Source organism: Eurosta solidaginis, chromosome 4 (assembly GCF_040869045.1).
Source record: "Eurosta solidaginis isolate ZX-2024a chromosome 4, ASM4086904v1, whole genome shotgun sequence".
Classification (NCBI taxonomy): Eukaryota; Metazoa; Arthropoda; class Insecta; order Diptera; family Tephritidae; genus Eurosta; species Eurosta solidaginis.
The window spans coordinates 130,320,021-130,338,701 of record NC_090322.1 but is presented as its reverse complement, the minus strand read 5'-3'; the positions used below and the strand labels follow the sequence as shown (position 1 = coordinate 130,338,701).

The window sequence follows — 18,681 nt, the reverse complement described above, 5'->3', positions numbered from 1 at the left end:
CTTATAAAAGTTATAAATAATAAAAATAGTTATTAATGAAATGTCAGGATTTCAGTGAAAAAAAAAAAAAAATGTAAATGAAATATTCGCAATATTTAATAATTTAATCCTGGGCTTTCTGCCTTGTATCTTCTTTTTTTTTGTGTTTAATCACGTAGCAAAATCGCTTTGACCGTAATTAATGTGTTAAAGATTATCAATCAGCTATGGTGCGTTTACAACCGCACAGACAAACATCATTCTCTTCCACAGGTTTGAAAGCAGCTCTTACAACGTCGTCGTCGTCGGGCCCAACGTCGCATCGATGGAGTAACAGAAATGTAAGTAACAATGTTAAAGTTGAATACTATGCTATAGCCTAGATACGTATAGTTCGATCGAACCTACTGATGCTATGTAGATGCTAGCAGCGCTTATCTTTTTTACATACATACCCATTAAGCTAGTTGGATCGGGTATTAATCAATTTCCGCTTCCGTTTGGTACGGAAAGAATTTAAAACAACTAATTTTCTATAATTTATAAATATAAAAAAATCGTGTGATTAAAGACAGGAATGAGACGAGGAATCACTTTCAATAAGGGTTTTGGTTTTCTTCCTCTGAGGTTATTATATTTACCTGATAGAAAAATTGCGAATATTTTAGATCTGTTTGTCTGGTGAAAATTAAATCAATGTTAATACTTGAGAACATTTGAAAATAAGAATTGTGAAATTAAGATTTAAAATATCGAGTCGTTCGATGTAGGTGTATATCTGAAATTGGAATTAATTAGCGGAATTTTTGAACATCCAAAATTGTAATTAATGAAATGACTCTTAATTTTAATATACAAACCTTTAATACACTTTTCCATTAAATTCATAATTTTTGTATGACAAAATCCAAACTTAAATATAAAATCACATGAATAGGTTTTGAATTTACAAAGTTTGGATAATATTATTTCGTTAAAATTATAAACAAACCCTACAGTAGGCATAGGACCATAACCTTAGTATAAGTTCTTTTGAATAAAATGTGAAAATCTTGTATATCGAAATGAAGGTTTAAATTTTTTTTTGATTGACGAAATGTAGGGATATAACACGCTGAGAAGACGTAAGTATGCATAGGGTTAACCTAAACGAATATCTCTCCTAGGTTAACATGTTGGGTGGGTATAGACAGGGGGGGATCTGTCCACCTTTTTTCTCCCCTCGGCATATGCTTTCGCAAACTACTCCATGTACCCAGATTTTCTAGACAGTTAATCGCAGGCTGTTTTTGTTATAGATTTTTTTGTTTGTTTGTTTGGCTGCAGTTTGCATTTCGCTGGTTTCGTTTTGGTTTTGATTTTTTTTGGTTATCGGCATACAATTTAAATCTTTTTGTACGACTTCGCTGCGCAAGGATGAAGCAAACCCACTCCCATTTTCCCTGAGCTAAGCTGAAGCAGAGCTAGGTGTGCCACCCCGCTTCAATCCGAACGCACCTTCGTAGGTTTCCCTAGTTTAAGCAGCAATGTGAGGAGAAGTTCGTTACAAGCGCAACCCTTCAGGTTAAAAATAAATAAATGTAAGGCGCGATAACCTCCGAAGAGATCTAAGGCCGATCTTCTCTTCCAATTTGCGTCGTGCTCCTCTTGATTGTCCCTACAAATTGGCCGGACGGGACCTACATGTTTTATGCCGACTCCGAACGGCACTGCAAGGTAGATGAGTTTTCACTGAGAGCTTTTCATGGCAGAAATACACCCGGAGCGCTTGCCAAACACTGCTGAGGGGCGACTCCGCTTAGAAAAATTTTCTTCTAATTGAAAAATCTTATTTCTAAAATTTTGATGTTGCTTTGCCCGGGATTTGAACCCAGGGCATACGGTGTGGTAGGCGGAGGTCGCCCACCCTTCAGGTTGCCAGCGTAATATATAGCTTCTCCAAACCCAATTGTCAACCTCACCTATCCGCGGCAAATCCTGTTTCACTAACAGATGAGGCTCTGGCGATCCCAATCTCCTCATGGAACTTGGGGTGGGGAGGGAGGTATGGCCTGAAGGTCTAATGTGGCCACATAAATCGTTCCCGAGATGGTCGGGCTAGCACCTTAATGGTGCTGTGTTACCGAAGCGTATCGGATCTGTATTCGGTAAAGGACCATCACATCGATAACACTCCCCAAAGCCTTAGGGGAGCAACCTTATCGCTACAACAACAACAACAACAACATATCATCATCTCTAAGCCATTACTAAGCAGTGACTTGTATGCACATCAATAAATCACTCATTATGTCTACACATATGTCCATAAAAGCAGCGGAGAGCAACGCATATATCTGAGATACTCCCAAAAGTAGGCAATAATTTGTGGAAGTATCACTCACATATACACGCGCATATGAGAAGCTATAAACGTAGTTATAGCTGGTAATTTTATAGCTGATAACTAACTAGTAAATTCTAGAAATAGAAGCGCCTAGAAATATTTCAACTAGGAAACCAAACAGTATAAAAGCAGCAACAGTTGAGGCACGACAAGTCAGTTTGATTTAAGCAAGCTATCAGTTGCGAAATATAAGTGTTATTTTCAAGTAGTGTAATAAAGCCCATTTTAGCATTATTCAATATTGGAGTTATTTATTCAACAGTTTAGTGATTCGAACGTTAGCAGAAGATTTGGAATAAGCGTAATTTCAGTAAATTCGTTACAATTGGTGTCAGAAGAGGAATTGTTGAATAAATTCTAGAGTTGCAGAGCACAACAAGGACATGGCGAAGTTAAGTGAATTAAGGATCCAGCAACTGAAAAAGGAGTTGGGAACCGTGGATTGACGACAACCGGCAATAAGATCGAACTTCAAGCACGGCTACGAGAGGTATTAGAGTTGGAAGGAATTAATGTAGACGAGTATGTCTTTTATCCTGGTGTGGCCAAGCCAGCGACTAAAATGGAGGAGAAGATAGAGACTCCGAATCCATTGGCAAGTGTTGACACTAACGCGATATTAGCAGTGTTGAACCAAATGTCGTCACAAATGTCATCGCAACTGGAATCGCAGGGGAACCGTATAACATCCAAGATGGAAGAACAGAAGACATATATGGCATCTCAACTGGAAGAACAGAAGACAAATATGATATCTCAGTTGGCTGAGCAGTCGAAAGCACAGGAGGCTGGCATATCCTCGCTGCTGGAGGCACAGGAGATAAGGTTATCATCGAAGCTGGAGGCCCAGGATACAAAAATTTTACAGTTTGAGGAAAAAATCGAGGCCGAGGTGCTTTGAGAGGACGTATCGAGCAGTTGCAACTAAATCGCTCAGCAGCTTCAACGAGTAATCCAAAGGTAAAAACACCATCATTTGACGGCTCTGTTCCTTTCCAGGTCTTTAAGCTACAATTGAAATGAGAAGACCGCAACAGTGAACAACTGGAATGCTGAAGATAAAGTTGTTGCACTCTTCGTAGCATTGAAAGGACCAGCTGCCGAAATCTTACAGACTATTCGGACGGAACAGTTATGACGCATTGATGGCTGCTGTAGAACGAAGGTACGGAAGCGAACACAGGAAACAGATATATAAAATAGAATTGGAAAACCGTTACCAAAAAGCTAATTAGACTTTGCAAGAGTTTGCTTCCGGTGTTGAAAGGTTGGCTCATTTAGCAAATGCTGACGCACCCGTGGAGTACACCGAGAGGGTAAAAATCCAAAGTTTTTTAAATGGCATACGGGACGTAGAAACGAAGCGAGCGACATATGCAAACCCAAAACCGACATTCGCAGCAACGGTATCCCACGCACTGACTCAAGAAACGGCGTCACTTTTCAGTAAGCCCGCATACAAAGCTCATCGCGTGGATGTGGAAAGGCCAGACTGGGTAGACGCAATTTTGGAAGCATTAAAAGGAACGCACAGAAAAACGATGGTGCCGTCAAATGCTTTAACTGTGGAAAGCCAGGGCACATTGCACGTTATTGAAGTACCAATCCTAACAGTTCCAGCAATGTGGGTGGCCGTAAACGCAGAGCTGAAGGGGATGAGCAAATCTCCAAATCCACTCAATCGTTAAACTAAAGCAAGTCAGCCGCAAGGGGCGATAGCTGGCTCCCTCAATTGAATGCCCCATAATCTCTATCTCGCAAATTGGAAGAAGGTAAAGCAATCTTACTGTCGGAGGTCATGTGGATGGAAAGGAACGTTTACTGACTGTAGATACGGGTGCATCCCATTCCATCATTCGATCAGATTTAGTCAACAAGAAGATAAGACCATTGCTTGGAGCAAGATTACGTACAGCCACGGGAGAGGACACCCAGGTAATTGGAGAAGTAGCATGTGAAGTAGCAATTGGGAACGTCACGGTACTAGACAATTTTATAGTGGCAGAGATTGTTGATAAAATCGTAATTGGAGTGGACTTCTTAATCGACCAAGGCATCAAGATTGATACGCAAAGCAAGGCGATGCGATATAAGAACATAAATGTGCCATTTAATTTCGGCTACGAGAGAGGCTACAGCAGTAAACGACTGCTGGTAGAAGAGAGTCAGCAAATACCACCAAAATCCGAAGCAGTCATCTGGGCAAAGGTTGATGGAGATTATGGGACAAACAAATTGTGGGTTGTCGAGGCAGCAAACAAATCAACACCGAACATAATTGTAGGAAAAATCCTGGCTATGACAAAACAAAATGGACGTATTCCGTTAAGAGTACTCAATGAGTTCAAGTCACCACTCAAACTGACAAAAGGAGCTATATTGGGAAGATGCCATGAGGCTGAAGTAGTTATTAACTGTGAACAGCTCCAGGAACACGTTTCAACTAGCAAGACTGATCTTTCAAATGACATCACCGCGTGGACGGAGGGGCTAGATCAATATTATCAGACTAAGGCAAAGCAACTGCTCCTAAAGTACGCAAACATATTTGACCAGGATGGTTACAAACCACCACCAATGTTGTGAAACATCAAATTGACACTGGAGACGCGAGGCCGATACGTCAAGCTCTCGTAGTATTCCACTGGCGAAGCGGGAAGTTGTGAGTCAAATCGTACAAGAAATGAGCGACAGCGGCGTCATCGAACCATCAGCTAGTCCATTGAGTTCACCGGTGGTACTTGTGAAGAAGAAGGATGGGAAAATGAGGTTTTGCATGGACTACCGCAAGTTGAACGACGTTACGAAAACGGATAGCTACCCATTGCCAAGAATTGACGATACTCTGGACTCGCTATCTGGTACGAAATGATTTTACACACTGGACTTGAAAAGCGGCTACTGGCAAGTTGAGGTGAAGGAGGAAGATAAAAACAGCCTTCGGTGTCGGTGGTGGTCTTTGGCAATTTACAGTGATGCCTTTTGGACTTTGTAATGCACCAGCTACGTTTGAGAGACTCATGGACCAGGTACTGAAAGGACTACATTGGAAACATGCTTGGTGTACCTGGACGACATCATCGTATTGGGCAAGAACTTTGATGAACATCTTAAGAACTTGGAGGAAGTTTTCCAGAGAATAGTTGGCGCTGATCTGAAACTAAGTCCCAAAAAGTTCGCTGTTTAAAAAGGTCACAAGGTAACGACAGAAGGCATCTGTACAGCGAATGAAAATATAGAGGCAGTAAAGGATTGACCAAGACCACAGAACTTACATAAATTAAGAAGTTTCCTTAGGCTGTGCACATATTACCGCCGATTTGTACCAAACTTTTCCAGCTTAGCCCATTGCTTCCATGAGCTTACAAGAAAAAATAAAGCTTTTGAATGGAAGAAGGAGCAAGAAGTGGCTTTCCAAACATTGAAGGAGCGTTTGTGCACTGCCCCAATGTTGGCATATCCGATTCCAGGAGCAACATTTATTCCAGATACAGATGCGAGTGGATATGCTATAGGCGTTTTATCACAACTTGTCGATGGACAGGAGAAGTCAGTTGCATATTACAGCCGTTCGATTGCAAAACCAGAGAGGAACTATTGCGTTACAGGGAGAGAGCTGTTGGCTGTTGGTAGAGTGAATTAAACATTTTCACAAATACCTCTACGGCCAGCGATTCCGCGTCAGGACAGATTACGCAGCGTTGAAATGGCTTCTGCAGTTCCGTAATCCGGAAGGACAATTGGTACGGTGGATCGAGCGACTACAAAGCTATGACTTTTCCATTGAGCATCGAATGCTGATGCAATGTCACGAAGACGATGTAGTTTGGAATGCAAGCACTGTTCAAAGGCCGAGGATAAAGAAGACATTATAGATGTCCGGCTAATGACTATAACATGTACGGATGAATGGGACAGGGAACAACTAAGGAAGTGTCAGCTAGAAGATACTGATCTGTCACATGTTATGCAAGGGCTCGAGCGAAACGAAAGACCAAATAGAGAGATGTTAACAGAGAGTCCCATTGCGAAGTCATACTGGGCACAGTGGAACAGTTTCGAATTGATATCCGGTTACTTGCATCTAGTATGGGAGAGATAGAGGATTCATGACGTGCTCAGCGAACTACATAATGGTCCAAGCGGAGGTTTTCTTGGAATCACGAAGACGCTCGAGAAAATTAAACAGAGATTCTATTGGGTTGGGCCCAAAACCCGAAGTGATGGCCAGATGAAGCAATATAACTCAGGTGCGCCATTTCAAAGGATCGCTATGGATGTCGCAGGTCCATTTCCTACTAGCAACTGCGGAAACAAATATGTGCTGGTGGCTATGGATTATTTCAGCAAATGGCCAGATCAAGAAGCGGAAACAGTAGCAGAACTGTTTATAAACCATTGGGTTGCAAGGTATGGCGTACCTATGGAGTTACATTCTGACCAAGGCAGGAATTTCGAATCAGCTGTGTTCCAGGAAATGTGTAAGTCATTGGGCATTCGAAAAACATGGACAACTGCATTGCATCTTCAGTCCGATGGTATGGTGGAACGTTTCAATAGAACCTTGGAGGACCATTTAAGGAAAGTAGTAGAAAAGTACCATAAGGAGTGGGATACACACATAGCATTATTCTTGATGGCTTACCGATCGGCAGTGCATGAGACAACGGGCAAAACTCCCGCAAAGGTAATTTTTGCCTATGCCCTTCGACTGCCAGCTGATTTGAAGTTTGGGATAGATGCCGATGCGGACAGAAATGCCAAGAAATCCACTGGTGTTTTGGAAGAAGAGCTGAGAGAAATACACGATCTGATAAGAAAGGTTTAATTCGGAAGGTTTTCAGGAAGGAGAATTGTTGCTGTTATACAACCCACAACGAAAAAAAGGTTCGTCCCCGAAATTGCAGTGTAATTGGGAAGGCCCAAACAAAATTGTAAAACGGATCAACGATGTAGTGTACCGCATACAAACCATTGAACCACAATGGTTCATTTGGAAAGGCTGGCAGCGTTTGGATCGAGAGATTTGTCTGATCGGCACGATCAGACTTAGGTGGAGGGCAGTGTGACGAATATTAGCACCAATTAGGGATACTATCATCTCTAAGCCAATACTAATCAGTGACTTGTATGCACATCCATAAATTAATCATCATGTCTATACATATGTCCATACAAGCAGCGGAGAGCAACGCAGTTGCGAAATATAAGTGTTATTTTCAAGTAGTCTGATAAAGACAATTTTTGCATTATTCAATATTGCAGTTATTTATTCAACAGTTTAGTGATTCGAACGTTAGCAGAAGATTTGGAATAAGCGTAGTTTCAGTAGCTTCGTTACAATATATTTATTATAATATAATATAAGTGACTTAAACTATGAACATTTTTCGTTCGTTTGTTTCATTAGCCATTGAGTGTGCTTGTAATTCTCAACTGGTTAGTGAAATATTCTAAAGACATAGTTGAAATTTTTTTATCCCAAAGGGGGTTTTTCAAAGCAAAACAAGGTGGCTCAACCCGCAGCCAATACCTTGGAGCCCCCAGTGCTCGCCCCCAATGATTACATACAAGGTGTAACAGGCGCATAGCGACCTCTCTCTAAATAAAATAATATACAGCCCACTTAAATAACAAATAATATAATAACCAAAAACTATTCGCCCGTCGAATCACCAAAGTTTAGACAGTTCCCAATATTTTCTTTTTTTAACGAGACATCGAGAACAAGGCTTCTCGCGAGATTCTCGAATATCGAAATACTCGTAATACTCGCGAGCTTCTCGACTTTCAATTCTCGCGAGATTCTCGAATATCGAAATACTCGTAATACTCGCGAGCTTCTCGACTTTCAATTCTCGCGAGATTCTCGAATCTCGACATACTCGTAATACTCGCGAGCTTATCGACTTTCAATTCAGTCGCTGCATTGGCAGTATTTCTATACATTTTGGTGCTTTTAGTTGTGGTTTTGTGGAAATTTCCGCTTGCGCTCCAGAAGATGAATCGATTTAATTGAATGTCGAGAAGCTCCCGAGCCTTACGAGTAATTCGAGATTCGAGAATCTCGCGAGAAGGCGAGGCTCGCGAGAAATCTCTTTTCAACTAGTTCGAGAAATCGTAAGCTCTACTTTTATGTCATTTGGTCTTGTTGTTCATTTGTGTTTATAAAATTGCTGTACACGGTAATGGATTCATCCGATGAAGAGTATTATGCTTCTCCTAGTGTGATTAATGCAATTATTAACACAAAAGAATTTGGAAAACATTCAATTACATTAAACAAAATTTCACTTATTATTTGATCGATATCCATTTTTTATTTTTGAACCATTAAAAAACACGACTGTATGCTAAAAAGCAAACATCGACAATGCAAAAAAGCGCACAAAACGCTTTGAAACTGTATGATTGGTTAGTTACCAGCTATATAAGTACATGTATATTTGTAGTTTATAGCCATATGCTTGTGTATGTGTGAGTAACTACTTCGGCTGATGACTAGATCTGTGTGTGTGTGAAATAGCTCTTCGTTGCCTTATACATAAGAGTGGCTGCTTCATGTTTTTGTTGTTGCGTACAAGAAAATATGTACATATCTTGATCGTTTCTAGTCGGTTCAACACAGTTTCTTTTCCACTATTGGATCTAAAGCTTTTACTCGGGTAGCCAGCTTGTCACTGGTATAAGGGCTTAGCCCAATTCCACAGCGCCATACTATTTAGCTAAGCGGATTGCAAGCATGCCTTGAGTGGCGTAGTAACAATGGAATTACCTTAACAAGGGGTGTTGCTGCCACGAAGTAATTGATAAAATAGAGGAAGGTAAGAGAGAGGCTCCGGCTTACTTATAAATTATGAAAGAAGCAAACGCTGCGACCATCGCTGTCGTCAAGAAGATGAACGAAGCGCCGAACCAGTTCCTGACTGTGGCGCTAATAGATCGCAGGTATTCTTAGGGCTAGATGTCTTTCAAAACTTGAAAATCTGAAAAATGGTTACAATATTGCGTTCGAACCTAATAAACCGCTACCCCTCTTCAATTCAGTAGCCACAACGGTTGATAAGACCGAGCAATTTTAGCACCTTAGGATGTTAATGGGAGTTTCTCCAAACCTTAAACTGAATCCCAAGCTGGTTGAAGCAATGTAAAAGTAGTAACCCAATACGGAATTGAAAGGTGCTTCGCATACATCCGTCCTCCAAATAAACAAGGAGGCGGAGTATATGTTGTTCCCTAGTTGTTGTAATGAGTCTTACCTCCAACAGTACAATAGCGTCGAGTTGTTGTTGTTGTTGTTGTAGCGATAAGGTTGCTCCCCGAAGGCTTTGGGGAGTGTTATCGATGTGATGGTCCTTTGCCGGATACAGATCCGGTACGCTCCGGTACCACAGCACCATTAAGGTGCTGGCCCGACCATCTCGGGAACGATTTATGTGGCCACATTAAACCTTCAGGCCATCCCCTCCCTCCCAACCCCAAGTTCCATAAGGAGCTTAGCGTCGCCAGAGCCTCGTCTGTTAGTGAAACAGGATTCGCCGCGGATAGGTGAGGTTGACAATTGGGTTTGGAGAAGCTATATGTTGCGCTGGCAACCTGCAGGGTTGCGCTACACAGCCCCTTGAATCTGGTATATTAGTCGCCTCTTACGACAGGCATACCTACCGCGGGTATATTCTGACCCCCCCTAACCCGCTGGGGGAATAGCGTCGAGTCAAATGTTGTTGTTGTTGTAGCAGTTAGCCCCATCCAATATGTGCGACCGATCATATTGTCATCAATGTACTCTTACGGGAGTTCAAGGAAACTTTGCGTTTCAACAGGGGTGGACCATAATGAGAGGGGTGTTAGATGCGTTGGTTCCACAATGCAGTTAAAGAGATGGTTGGTGTCATGTGGGGACATATTACAAGTACGACATATGGTTTGTATGTCGGGGTTGATTCTGGATAGGTAAGAGTTTAACCTGTTACAGTACCCAGATCGAAGTTGAGCTAGAGTGACGCGCGTTCCCCTTTCTCCTCTGCTAGTTTTGGGTATTGTTCTTTGTTCTTTGAGTACAGAATTCACCGGGCAATTCACGGCATAGAGGTCCGACTGTTTGGGTATTTCTCTCAGGACCTGCTTGTGTTTGTTAGCTTGATACGGCTGTATTCTCAGGTGCCGTATTTCCTTATATTGCTTACGGAGATGAATCCTTAAGCCCCTGGACGGTGTTGGCTCATCAATCAAATGTCTGTTGGGATACCCAGGTTTCTGGGTATTCAACAGAAACTGTTTGGTTAGCATTTCAGTTCTCTCCCTAATGGGGAGTATGCTCTCCTCATTATGTAGATGGTGTTCTGGGGATATAGGAAGACAACCCTTAGCGGTTCTGAGGGTGGTATTTTGGGAGGTCTGTAGCTTCTTCCAGTGAGTAGTCTTTAGGCTGGGCGACCATATTGGCGACGCGTAGCATGTAATCGGCTGGCCAATTGCTTTGTAAGTGGTATTGAGCGGTTCTTTATCTTTACACCAAGTACTGCCAGCAAGAGATTTGAGGATTTTATTGCGGCTCTAGAGGGGGAGGTATCAATATACGCGTTTTTGCCTCGATTCCAATAATTCGAATGCGTCGTTTCATATCTCTTTCCACATTTTTGGACGGGTTATTGCAGTCGACCTCGAACTTTTGAACGGGTAGAAAAACTTAGCACCCGTGTTTGTATTCTTAATGCTGGAATAACTGCGCGTCCTCAGATACCCCAATTAAAGACTTTTGTATAATTTTCTGTAGGACCCATATAGGCGCATTTTACACTTTCATACTAAATTCGTTCAAAAAAATTTACCATTACAGCAACCCATATCTGATATTCTGCTCCTTTTTTTGTTTCCCTGCGAGAGCCCAAGGTTCGTGTATTCCAGCTCTTTTATGCAAAATACTTCTTGACAGAAACACAACTTTTGATTTTAGGATTATTGGTACTGCAGTTAAAACGTGACTTTAGATACCCATCCCGATATTTTTAGTGGTACGAGACAGGCAAACACAGAGTTCAGGTTTGGTGGAAACGTGGCATTAGACGGTGAGCACTGAGCAGTTGTGCGAGTACTCATTGCACGGTTACCCAGGGTTGACATTTCAATGGTTTTTAAAGAGAAAAAGTAAAATATCCATACGGGAAATTTTTCCATGTTGCGATCATTTTCAAATTAAATTAAATTAAATCATGATCTTTAGTTTCACTTCACAGAGCGCGAGTTCCCCCCTTTACAGAGATTTAGTCTGAAAACTAAAACTAGTACCGACTTTTTTTGTAGAATAGAAATATCACCCCATCACTCTGTTCGAAAATGTCCTATATCGAAATTTAGTTGAAGTAAAACCCGACACCCCTAGAATTTTATTCAGAGAAGTGCTATCTTTGAATTTGATGGAAAAATGCCTCATCTTAGAATTTTTGGTGTAAAGAAGTTTTGAGATAGGTTATACTTTAAAATATTCTGAAATAAGGCATTCTTTGAAATAATTCGTATTGTGGCGAATATTAGTGGTTTCGATTCATCACTATGCGGCTAATTATAAATGACGTCAAATAACAGCAGAAAGGCATGCAGGTGAAATCGAAAACAGCCACACACATATACACAAATAGCAGGTAACGAGAATATAAGATGCAAATATGTATGGCGTATATTACACAACACATATCCATAGAGGGCAACAGTTGAGATGCAGAGTTGTTCACAGCAGTAAAGGGCGCATATTACTCTGACTTATACACACATATACAATAAGATACAGCCCAGCCAGCATTTTTTGAAAATTTTGATCAAAAAATATTTAAATATCATACCCCAAGATGATTAAAAACGTTTAAATTTAAAATCATTTTCTGTTCGAAATTAACGTATCGTCGGGAGAAAAATGTCCCATAAATGTGATTATTCTTGAATAATCATTTATGATTCATATTTCGAAACGCTTTTTATTCATATTTGATATCATTGTAAAATTGAGCTTTAATAGTTTTAGAGTAATATTTGACTGCTTTTCACAGTCATTTTCTGATCATATTCGTGAATATATTACAATCGTTTTGGTTGAGATTTTTGAATCATTTTTGAATGCCATTATAATGCATTTATTCTTCATATCTCATTCAAAATAGGATACTACATAATAATCTTATTTCATCAGGGGAAGATAGCATGCGAAAGTGAGCTATTCGAACCACAGCTAACTCGCAAACAAACTTGACCGATATTGTCATCAACATCCAACATCAGCATTGTCGTCTGCATCTTAAAATATGGATACGATACGGGATGTTGAAGCCGTATCCAGGTATGTCAAGACAGTTTCACTTACCTGGGGTTCAAATAGCTCACAACCTATGTATTGTCCAATCATTATGTATTTTCCTGGAAGCTGAAGGGGAGAAATGGTTGGGGAAATCTTCGTTCACGAGCAGCATTACATTGTTTTTGTCTTGAAGAATATCTTTTGCATAAATAATAAAATTTTTATATATTTTTTCTTAGCTTCATGATTGAAAAAATATGTGTATGTGAAAAAAATAAAATTTTTAATGAAGAGTAAAATTGTAACAAGTATAAAATTCATTACTAAGTCAACAAATATATTCACAAAAGATTCAGAAAGCTGAATGAAAAATGATTATAAATTTTTGATCACCTAAAGTAAACACATTTGATTCAAATATGATTCCGAAATGTGATTGAAAAACTATATTCAGTTTTTAATCATCAAAGGTAAGCATATTTGATTATTCTTTTTGTTGGTTTTTATGAACTATTAAAATTTAGTCATTAAAGGACTTCAAAAATGATTCCAAAAAGTGATCGAAAAATGCTTTTTAGTTTTTCATCATCAAAAGTATTCATATTTGATTATTTCTTTTGTCCAATTGTATGATAACTCATTATTTAGTCAGAAAGAGTAATCAAATTGTATTGATATGTAGGGAAATTCAAAGTTGAATCACCTAAATGCTGAGTGGGAGAAAGAAGAAATAAGCAACGATTTGAGAAGGCGGTTCGCGAAAAGTCTTGACCAAGAGAGAAATAGGCGAACGAGGCAAATTGAGAGCGGAGCAGTCCAAGTGATGGTCAATCAGTTTGGTTTTAGCTATAAGTGAAGTACGCGAGTAATTAAATTGTGAAGTAATACTGCCATAGTAGTGTTGTAAATAACTGTAAATACTGAATATTTGAGTTAAGTAGGGCGTTTTTCAATAGTTGCTTAAGATAGGGACGAAATAAGTCGGTATTCCACTTAGCGGACGACATGTATTTAGAATCCGAAAATAATTTTTTAGTAGTAAACACAATTTGGAATCAGAGTGTAAGAAGTTTCAATCATAAGAAAAAGTTAAGAGATGGTATTATTTTTTCAGGCAATGCAATGACACGGTATGTAACAAGGTATGCGAATTATACGCGTCCTCGTACGATATGAAAGAGTTTGGAGTTTACAATTTTACGCTGCACAGAAATGGTAGCTGTGATTTGATAACAGATAAAAAAGGAGTTAATGTCAATATGTGTAAGTAATTTAAATTTGAGTTAAATTTAAAATCTCTCTTTGCACATTCGTAACTAATATATTTCACGCGTATTAGCGATTGTTTCGGTTATTCTCCTAGTATCTATGATATTGGCTGTCATACGGGTGACTTGGTGCGTCTGGCGTTCATATAATTATAGTCCGGAGACGGCTGCTGCTAACGAAATTGATGCCGCTGCTATACCTGTGCATTCGAGTAGGCGTATGCGTAGCTTGGATGCTTTTAGAGGGTAGAAATTATACTGATAGCTGTCAATTTGTTCCAAAATATTTTCAATACCTTATATTCATTTTATTTTAGTATGGCAATCGTTTTAATGATCTTCGTAAATAGTGGTGGTGGTGGTTATTGGTGGATAGAGCACGCCACATGGAATGGTTTACATTTAGCAGATATTGTATTTCCTTCATTCCTATGGATTATGGGTGTTTGTATTCCAATTTCGTTGAAATCGCAAGTGGCGCGTGGAGTTCAGAAAGTGAAAATCTGTCGGCGAATTATTTGGGTAGGTACTTCTGGTTTATCAGGGGTCAAAAGACTAGTAAGATTAGGTTGAACTGGCCGGTCAATAAAGACCTTAAATAGACTGAGCATGTCTATATTGTTACAAGAATTAGTTTGACGACCACAGAAAAAACCCCAATTAGGCATCAGGACTTATGTTATAGAATAACTCCATCCTCTAGTCTTTTAGGACCTAGCTTGATCGATATCTGGCAAGTCTGCCGCCCCTAGTATCGGCAGCTTTGATCTCGTGACCGCAGGACAAGAACTTGTTGAACCGTTTCCTCCTGCAGCTCGCACTACTTACATTTGCTGTTACTGGCGAGGCCTTACCTAAGAGCATGTGACGCCTTGAAGGCAGTGCCCAGTTAGTATCCCCATTGAGCCTTAAGTCATATCTCTTTAGAGATATCAGCTACTTTGTGCGTCTAACGTCGTAGGATTTACATATGATCTTAGACATTTTTCACCCCTGCACTTCTGTCCACGCCTTTCCTGATTGATGGATCATATACTCATGTCTTCTTTGAGAAAGAGCTCCCGTTATACCAATCATTGTTAATCTGCATGCCGCCTCAAGTTTTTTGATAAACGCGCTATTTTGTGTGGATGTCCACTAAACTAGGACCCCATAGTAACGTATGGGGTTTACAATTGTCGTTAACACCCAATGCGGGAGTTTGGGCGATAAGCTCCACGGGCATCCTAGCATCCTTTCGCTTGCGTAGAGTGTCACGGAGGCTTTCTTCGCTATCTATTCCATAGAGTTTTCTCGTCAGTATATATTATAATTCCTAGATAGTTTGTGCGGTATTTTCCTGGTAGGATTACCCGTCTAAGCTAAGGCTTACACCAATAAGGAACCTTATATTGGGTAGTAAATAGTACTAGATCGGGTTTTTCTGCGTAAGTGGTTAAACCGACTCCAGATGCCTAGGTATGTACAGCCCGAAGCGTCTGATTCATCAGAGAGCTGATTGTTGGTAGATATCTGCCACTTATCATGAACAAAGCGTCATCTTCATACGCAGTGAGTTTCACTGGTCCCTTGTCGAGCCGCCCAAGCAATTGGTAGATGACCACAGCATAGGTGATAATACCCTACCCTGAGGCGTTCCTCTGTTGACAGATTTTGTGGCCTGGAATTTGTTAAGGCCAGATGTACGTCAATTGAGCCAAGACTGTCGGTGACTGCTCGTCTCGGGACATTGTTCAGATCCACGGCAATGTCCAATTTTGGTATTTGTTCCCATGACCTTTGTTGTATGACCTTAACACTAATAGTTCGTCATAAAAATTTGGGTTTGGGTCTTGGATATGTGCCGAGAACCATCAACACGTTTTTTCACTGATACATAAGGGAAAGTTTAAAAAATTTTCCCGCGTCTGTTTATGCATCTACTAGTAAAATTGGGTGCCAGCTTTAGAAATTAATCAAGCCATTTTCTTATCCATCAATTAGCATCATTTTATATAGATCGCACTTTAAATAATATTGTAACGAATTTAGAGAAATTCCGCTTATTCCAAACCTTCTGCTAAAGTTCGAATCGCTAAACTGTTGAATAAATAACTCCAATAATCAATAATGCAAAATGGTCTTTATTAGACTACTTTGAAAGTACTTCACAATATCACTTATACTTCACAACCAATAGCGTGCTTAAATCAAAACTGCATACTGACTACTCAGCTTTCGCTACTTTTATACTCTCTCTTCTCTCGTCCACCCATTTCTCCTAAGGTCTAGTAACTTCGCGAAATTCATGCTTGGTTACCAGGCATATATGTTGATGTATATTTGTAGTTTATAGTCTCTCGCATAGCCATATGCATGTGTATATGTGAGTACTACTTCGGCTGATGGTGAGTATCTCTCTATTGCCTTGTATATATGTGGGTAAATGATGATTAATGTGTTTATGTAGCTTGATTTAATGTTTTTGTGCCTTTATTTAATAACCTTAGGGATGTGAGATCAATTAGTGATGCTAATATTCGTCACAATATATTTCTAGCGCTCTGTCAAGTTATTTGCGATTGGTGTATGTCTGAACTCGATAAATGGTCCACAAATGTCTGAACTGCGTATAATGGGTGTGTTGCAGCGTTTTTCAGTCGCATATCTAGTTTGTGGCTTGGTTCATGCTCTATTCATACAAAGCGAGTTCGTGATGCCGCAGGTAACATTTCCAAGATTTATTTTAACTATTCAAATGTAAGGTGTATATGTGTATATTGAAGCAGTACTTAATCTAGCTGCAATGTGCTTGAACTTATGTGGGTGCCGGGACATGGCGGTGTTGGACAACAAAATAATCAAATGTTTTCTAAAACAGCTACGCAGGGTGGTGGCGTACTTTTTTTTAAGCAAAAAGGGGTGGAGTTTCTAGTTATCTTGATTTCTTGAAGTTCGGCCGAAAGTTGCCAACTCAAGTTTTTCCGTAATAAAATTTTGATCTATCCGTGAACCAGATCTCTAAGTCAGGGCCAGCATATGCATTCCCAGTTTTCCAAGAGCTCTCTCCACAATGAACACTTAAAAATTCCGTGAGATTTTGAGCGTAAAAGCCATTGCATGACGTAGTTGTAATATGTCATGTTTCCGAGCTTTAGCTCAGAGACATTTTAATGTCTTAGTGCAGCGACTGTTCCCTCTTTCTCTATTAGAATAGGGAAGGGATGTATTTCCACTGAGGTACTAAGTGCATCAGCAAGATACGTTCTCATCGCATCTGTTATGCCAATACCAACTAGGCGATGCAGTTTGCCTAACTTGTTATTTCTATTCTGTGCGTAGTATTCGGCGACCAAACTAAGGAAGTATAGGTGACTATTGGCTTCACAATAGTATTAAATGTCCAGTACACCGGATTGGCAGACGTTGTTGTTGTAGCGATAAGGATTGGAGGATGCAGATCTGGTACATTCCGGTAACAATCATCATGAAGGCACCAGGCCGACCATGTCGGGAACGATTTATTATGACCACATGAAACCTTAAATACCATACCGCCCTCCCACCCCCTAGATCAATGAGGAAGTTGGGGTCGCCAGGGCCTCGGCTGTAAAAGTTACACAATTCGGCAAGGGTAGATGAGGTTGACAATAGGGTTAGAGAAGCTATATTTTGCGCTGGCAACCCCTTGAAAGGGTTGCGCTACACAACCCCTTCAATCTATTTTTGTATTTTAGTCGCCTCTTACGACAGGCATACTTGCCGCGGGTGTATTCTAAGCCCCCTAACCCTCTGGGGGTATTGTTTCCTGGTGCATCCCTGTAATGCAACTTACTAAGTCATCTGCATATCTACCCTTGTGGATCAAATTCATTAGATTTGAGTAACTGAAGAGGTCATCTATGACTTGGGTCCACAAGAGAGAAGAGAGTACACCCTCTTGAGGGCATCCACTAGTGGCCGCAATTGTCTTAGTTGCTTGTACCTCCCAAAACTGCTTTTTTATTTTCTTTAGAATAAATAGCACCCAGTGAATAATCGTTGGACTTGTATCTTTGCCAATCATAGCTTGTTCGATAGCTTGACCTGTCGTGCTATCAAAATCCCCTGAGATTATAAAAGCATAGAGGGCTATGTTTTTAGACTTCAAAGCCTTTTAAATTTTTCCCTTGAAACTGTGAATAGCCATCTCCGTGGATTTTTCTACCTGATAGTCATTTTGAGAGGGAGTTTGTTTAGCTTGACCTTCCTTATTAATAAAATGGTTAAGTGTTCTGAATAAATAATCAGGTTTTTCCGGTCCGCCACATTTTCAATCCATATGTGTGTAGATCTGTTGACAGGTTAACAGCCTGATTGATCTATTCGTATGGAAAAAATTTGTTGTAAACGATTGTCAGTAGCGCCGCATGTCTACTGCAAAAGGAGGAAGTTTTAGGAGTCGAAGCGGCACTGCTGATTATCTGTCTCAACGAAGTAGACTGACACCTAAATCCAGAAAAAGGCGATACAGTTTATACCACAAATACCTTGAAACTACACTCAGGGAAAAACATTGTAAAATCAAAGAAAACGTGCTTAAATCAACCAAAAACCTATTTAAAAGTGATGTAAATATGCAAATTATTTTAAAAATGTGCATTATAACATTGTAAAATCAAGTAAAAACATATTTGATTCAAAAATTGTCCATTGTTATTTTAAACACTGTACATTTTTGATTCAAAAGCTTTCATTTTTAATTTCACAATTTTAATCCTTGATTCAAGCATACTTTTTGT

The 18,681-nt window shown here is 40.0% G+C and overlaps 1 protein-coding gene across 13 annotated transcripts in view; it reads left to right on the top strand.

The window, feature by feature from the left end:
• The window catches only part of Hgsnat (Heparan-alpha-glucosaminide N-acetyltransferase), an 88,027-nt gene that overhangs the window by 55,601 nt on the left and 13,745 nt on the right, over positions 1-18,681 (top strand). For 11 of the 13 annotated variants that reach the window (XM_067782947.1, XM_067782946.1, XM_067782944.1 and 8 more), the window contains 4 exons: positions 13,768-13,916; positions 13,993-14,167; positions 14,239-14,443; positions 16,461-16,625. In XM_067782947.1, coding sequence (XP_067639048.1) covers positions 13,768-13,916; positions 13,993-14,167; positions 14,239-14,443; positions 16,461-16,625 — 694 coding nt within the window. Of the gene's footprint in view, positions 1-252; positions 321-13,767; positions 13,917-13,992; positions 14,168-14,238; positions 14,444-16,460; positions 16,626-18,681 lie in introns of all 13 variants that reach the window. The other 2 variants (XM_067782948.1, XM_067782943.1) reach the window with 2 other exon arrangements.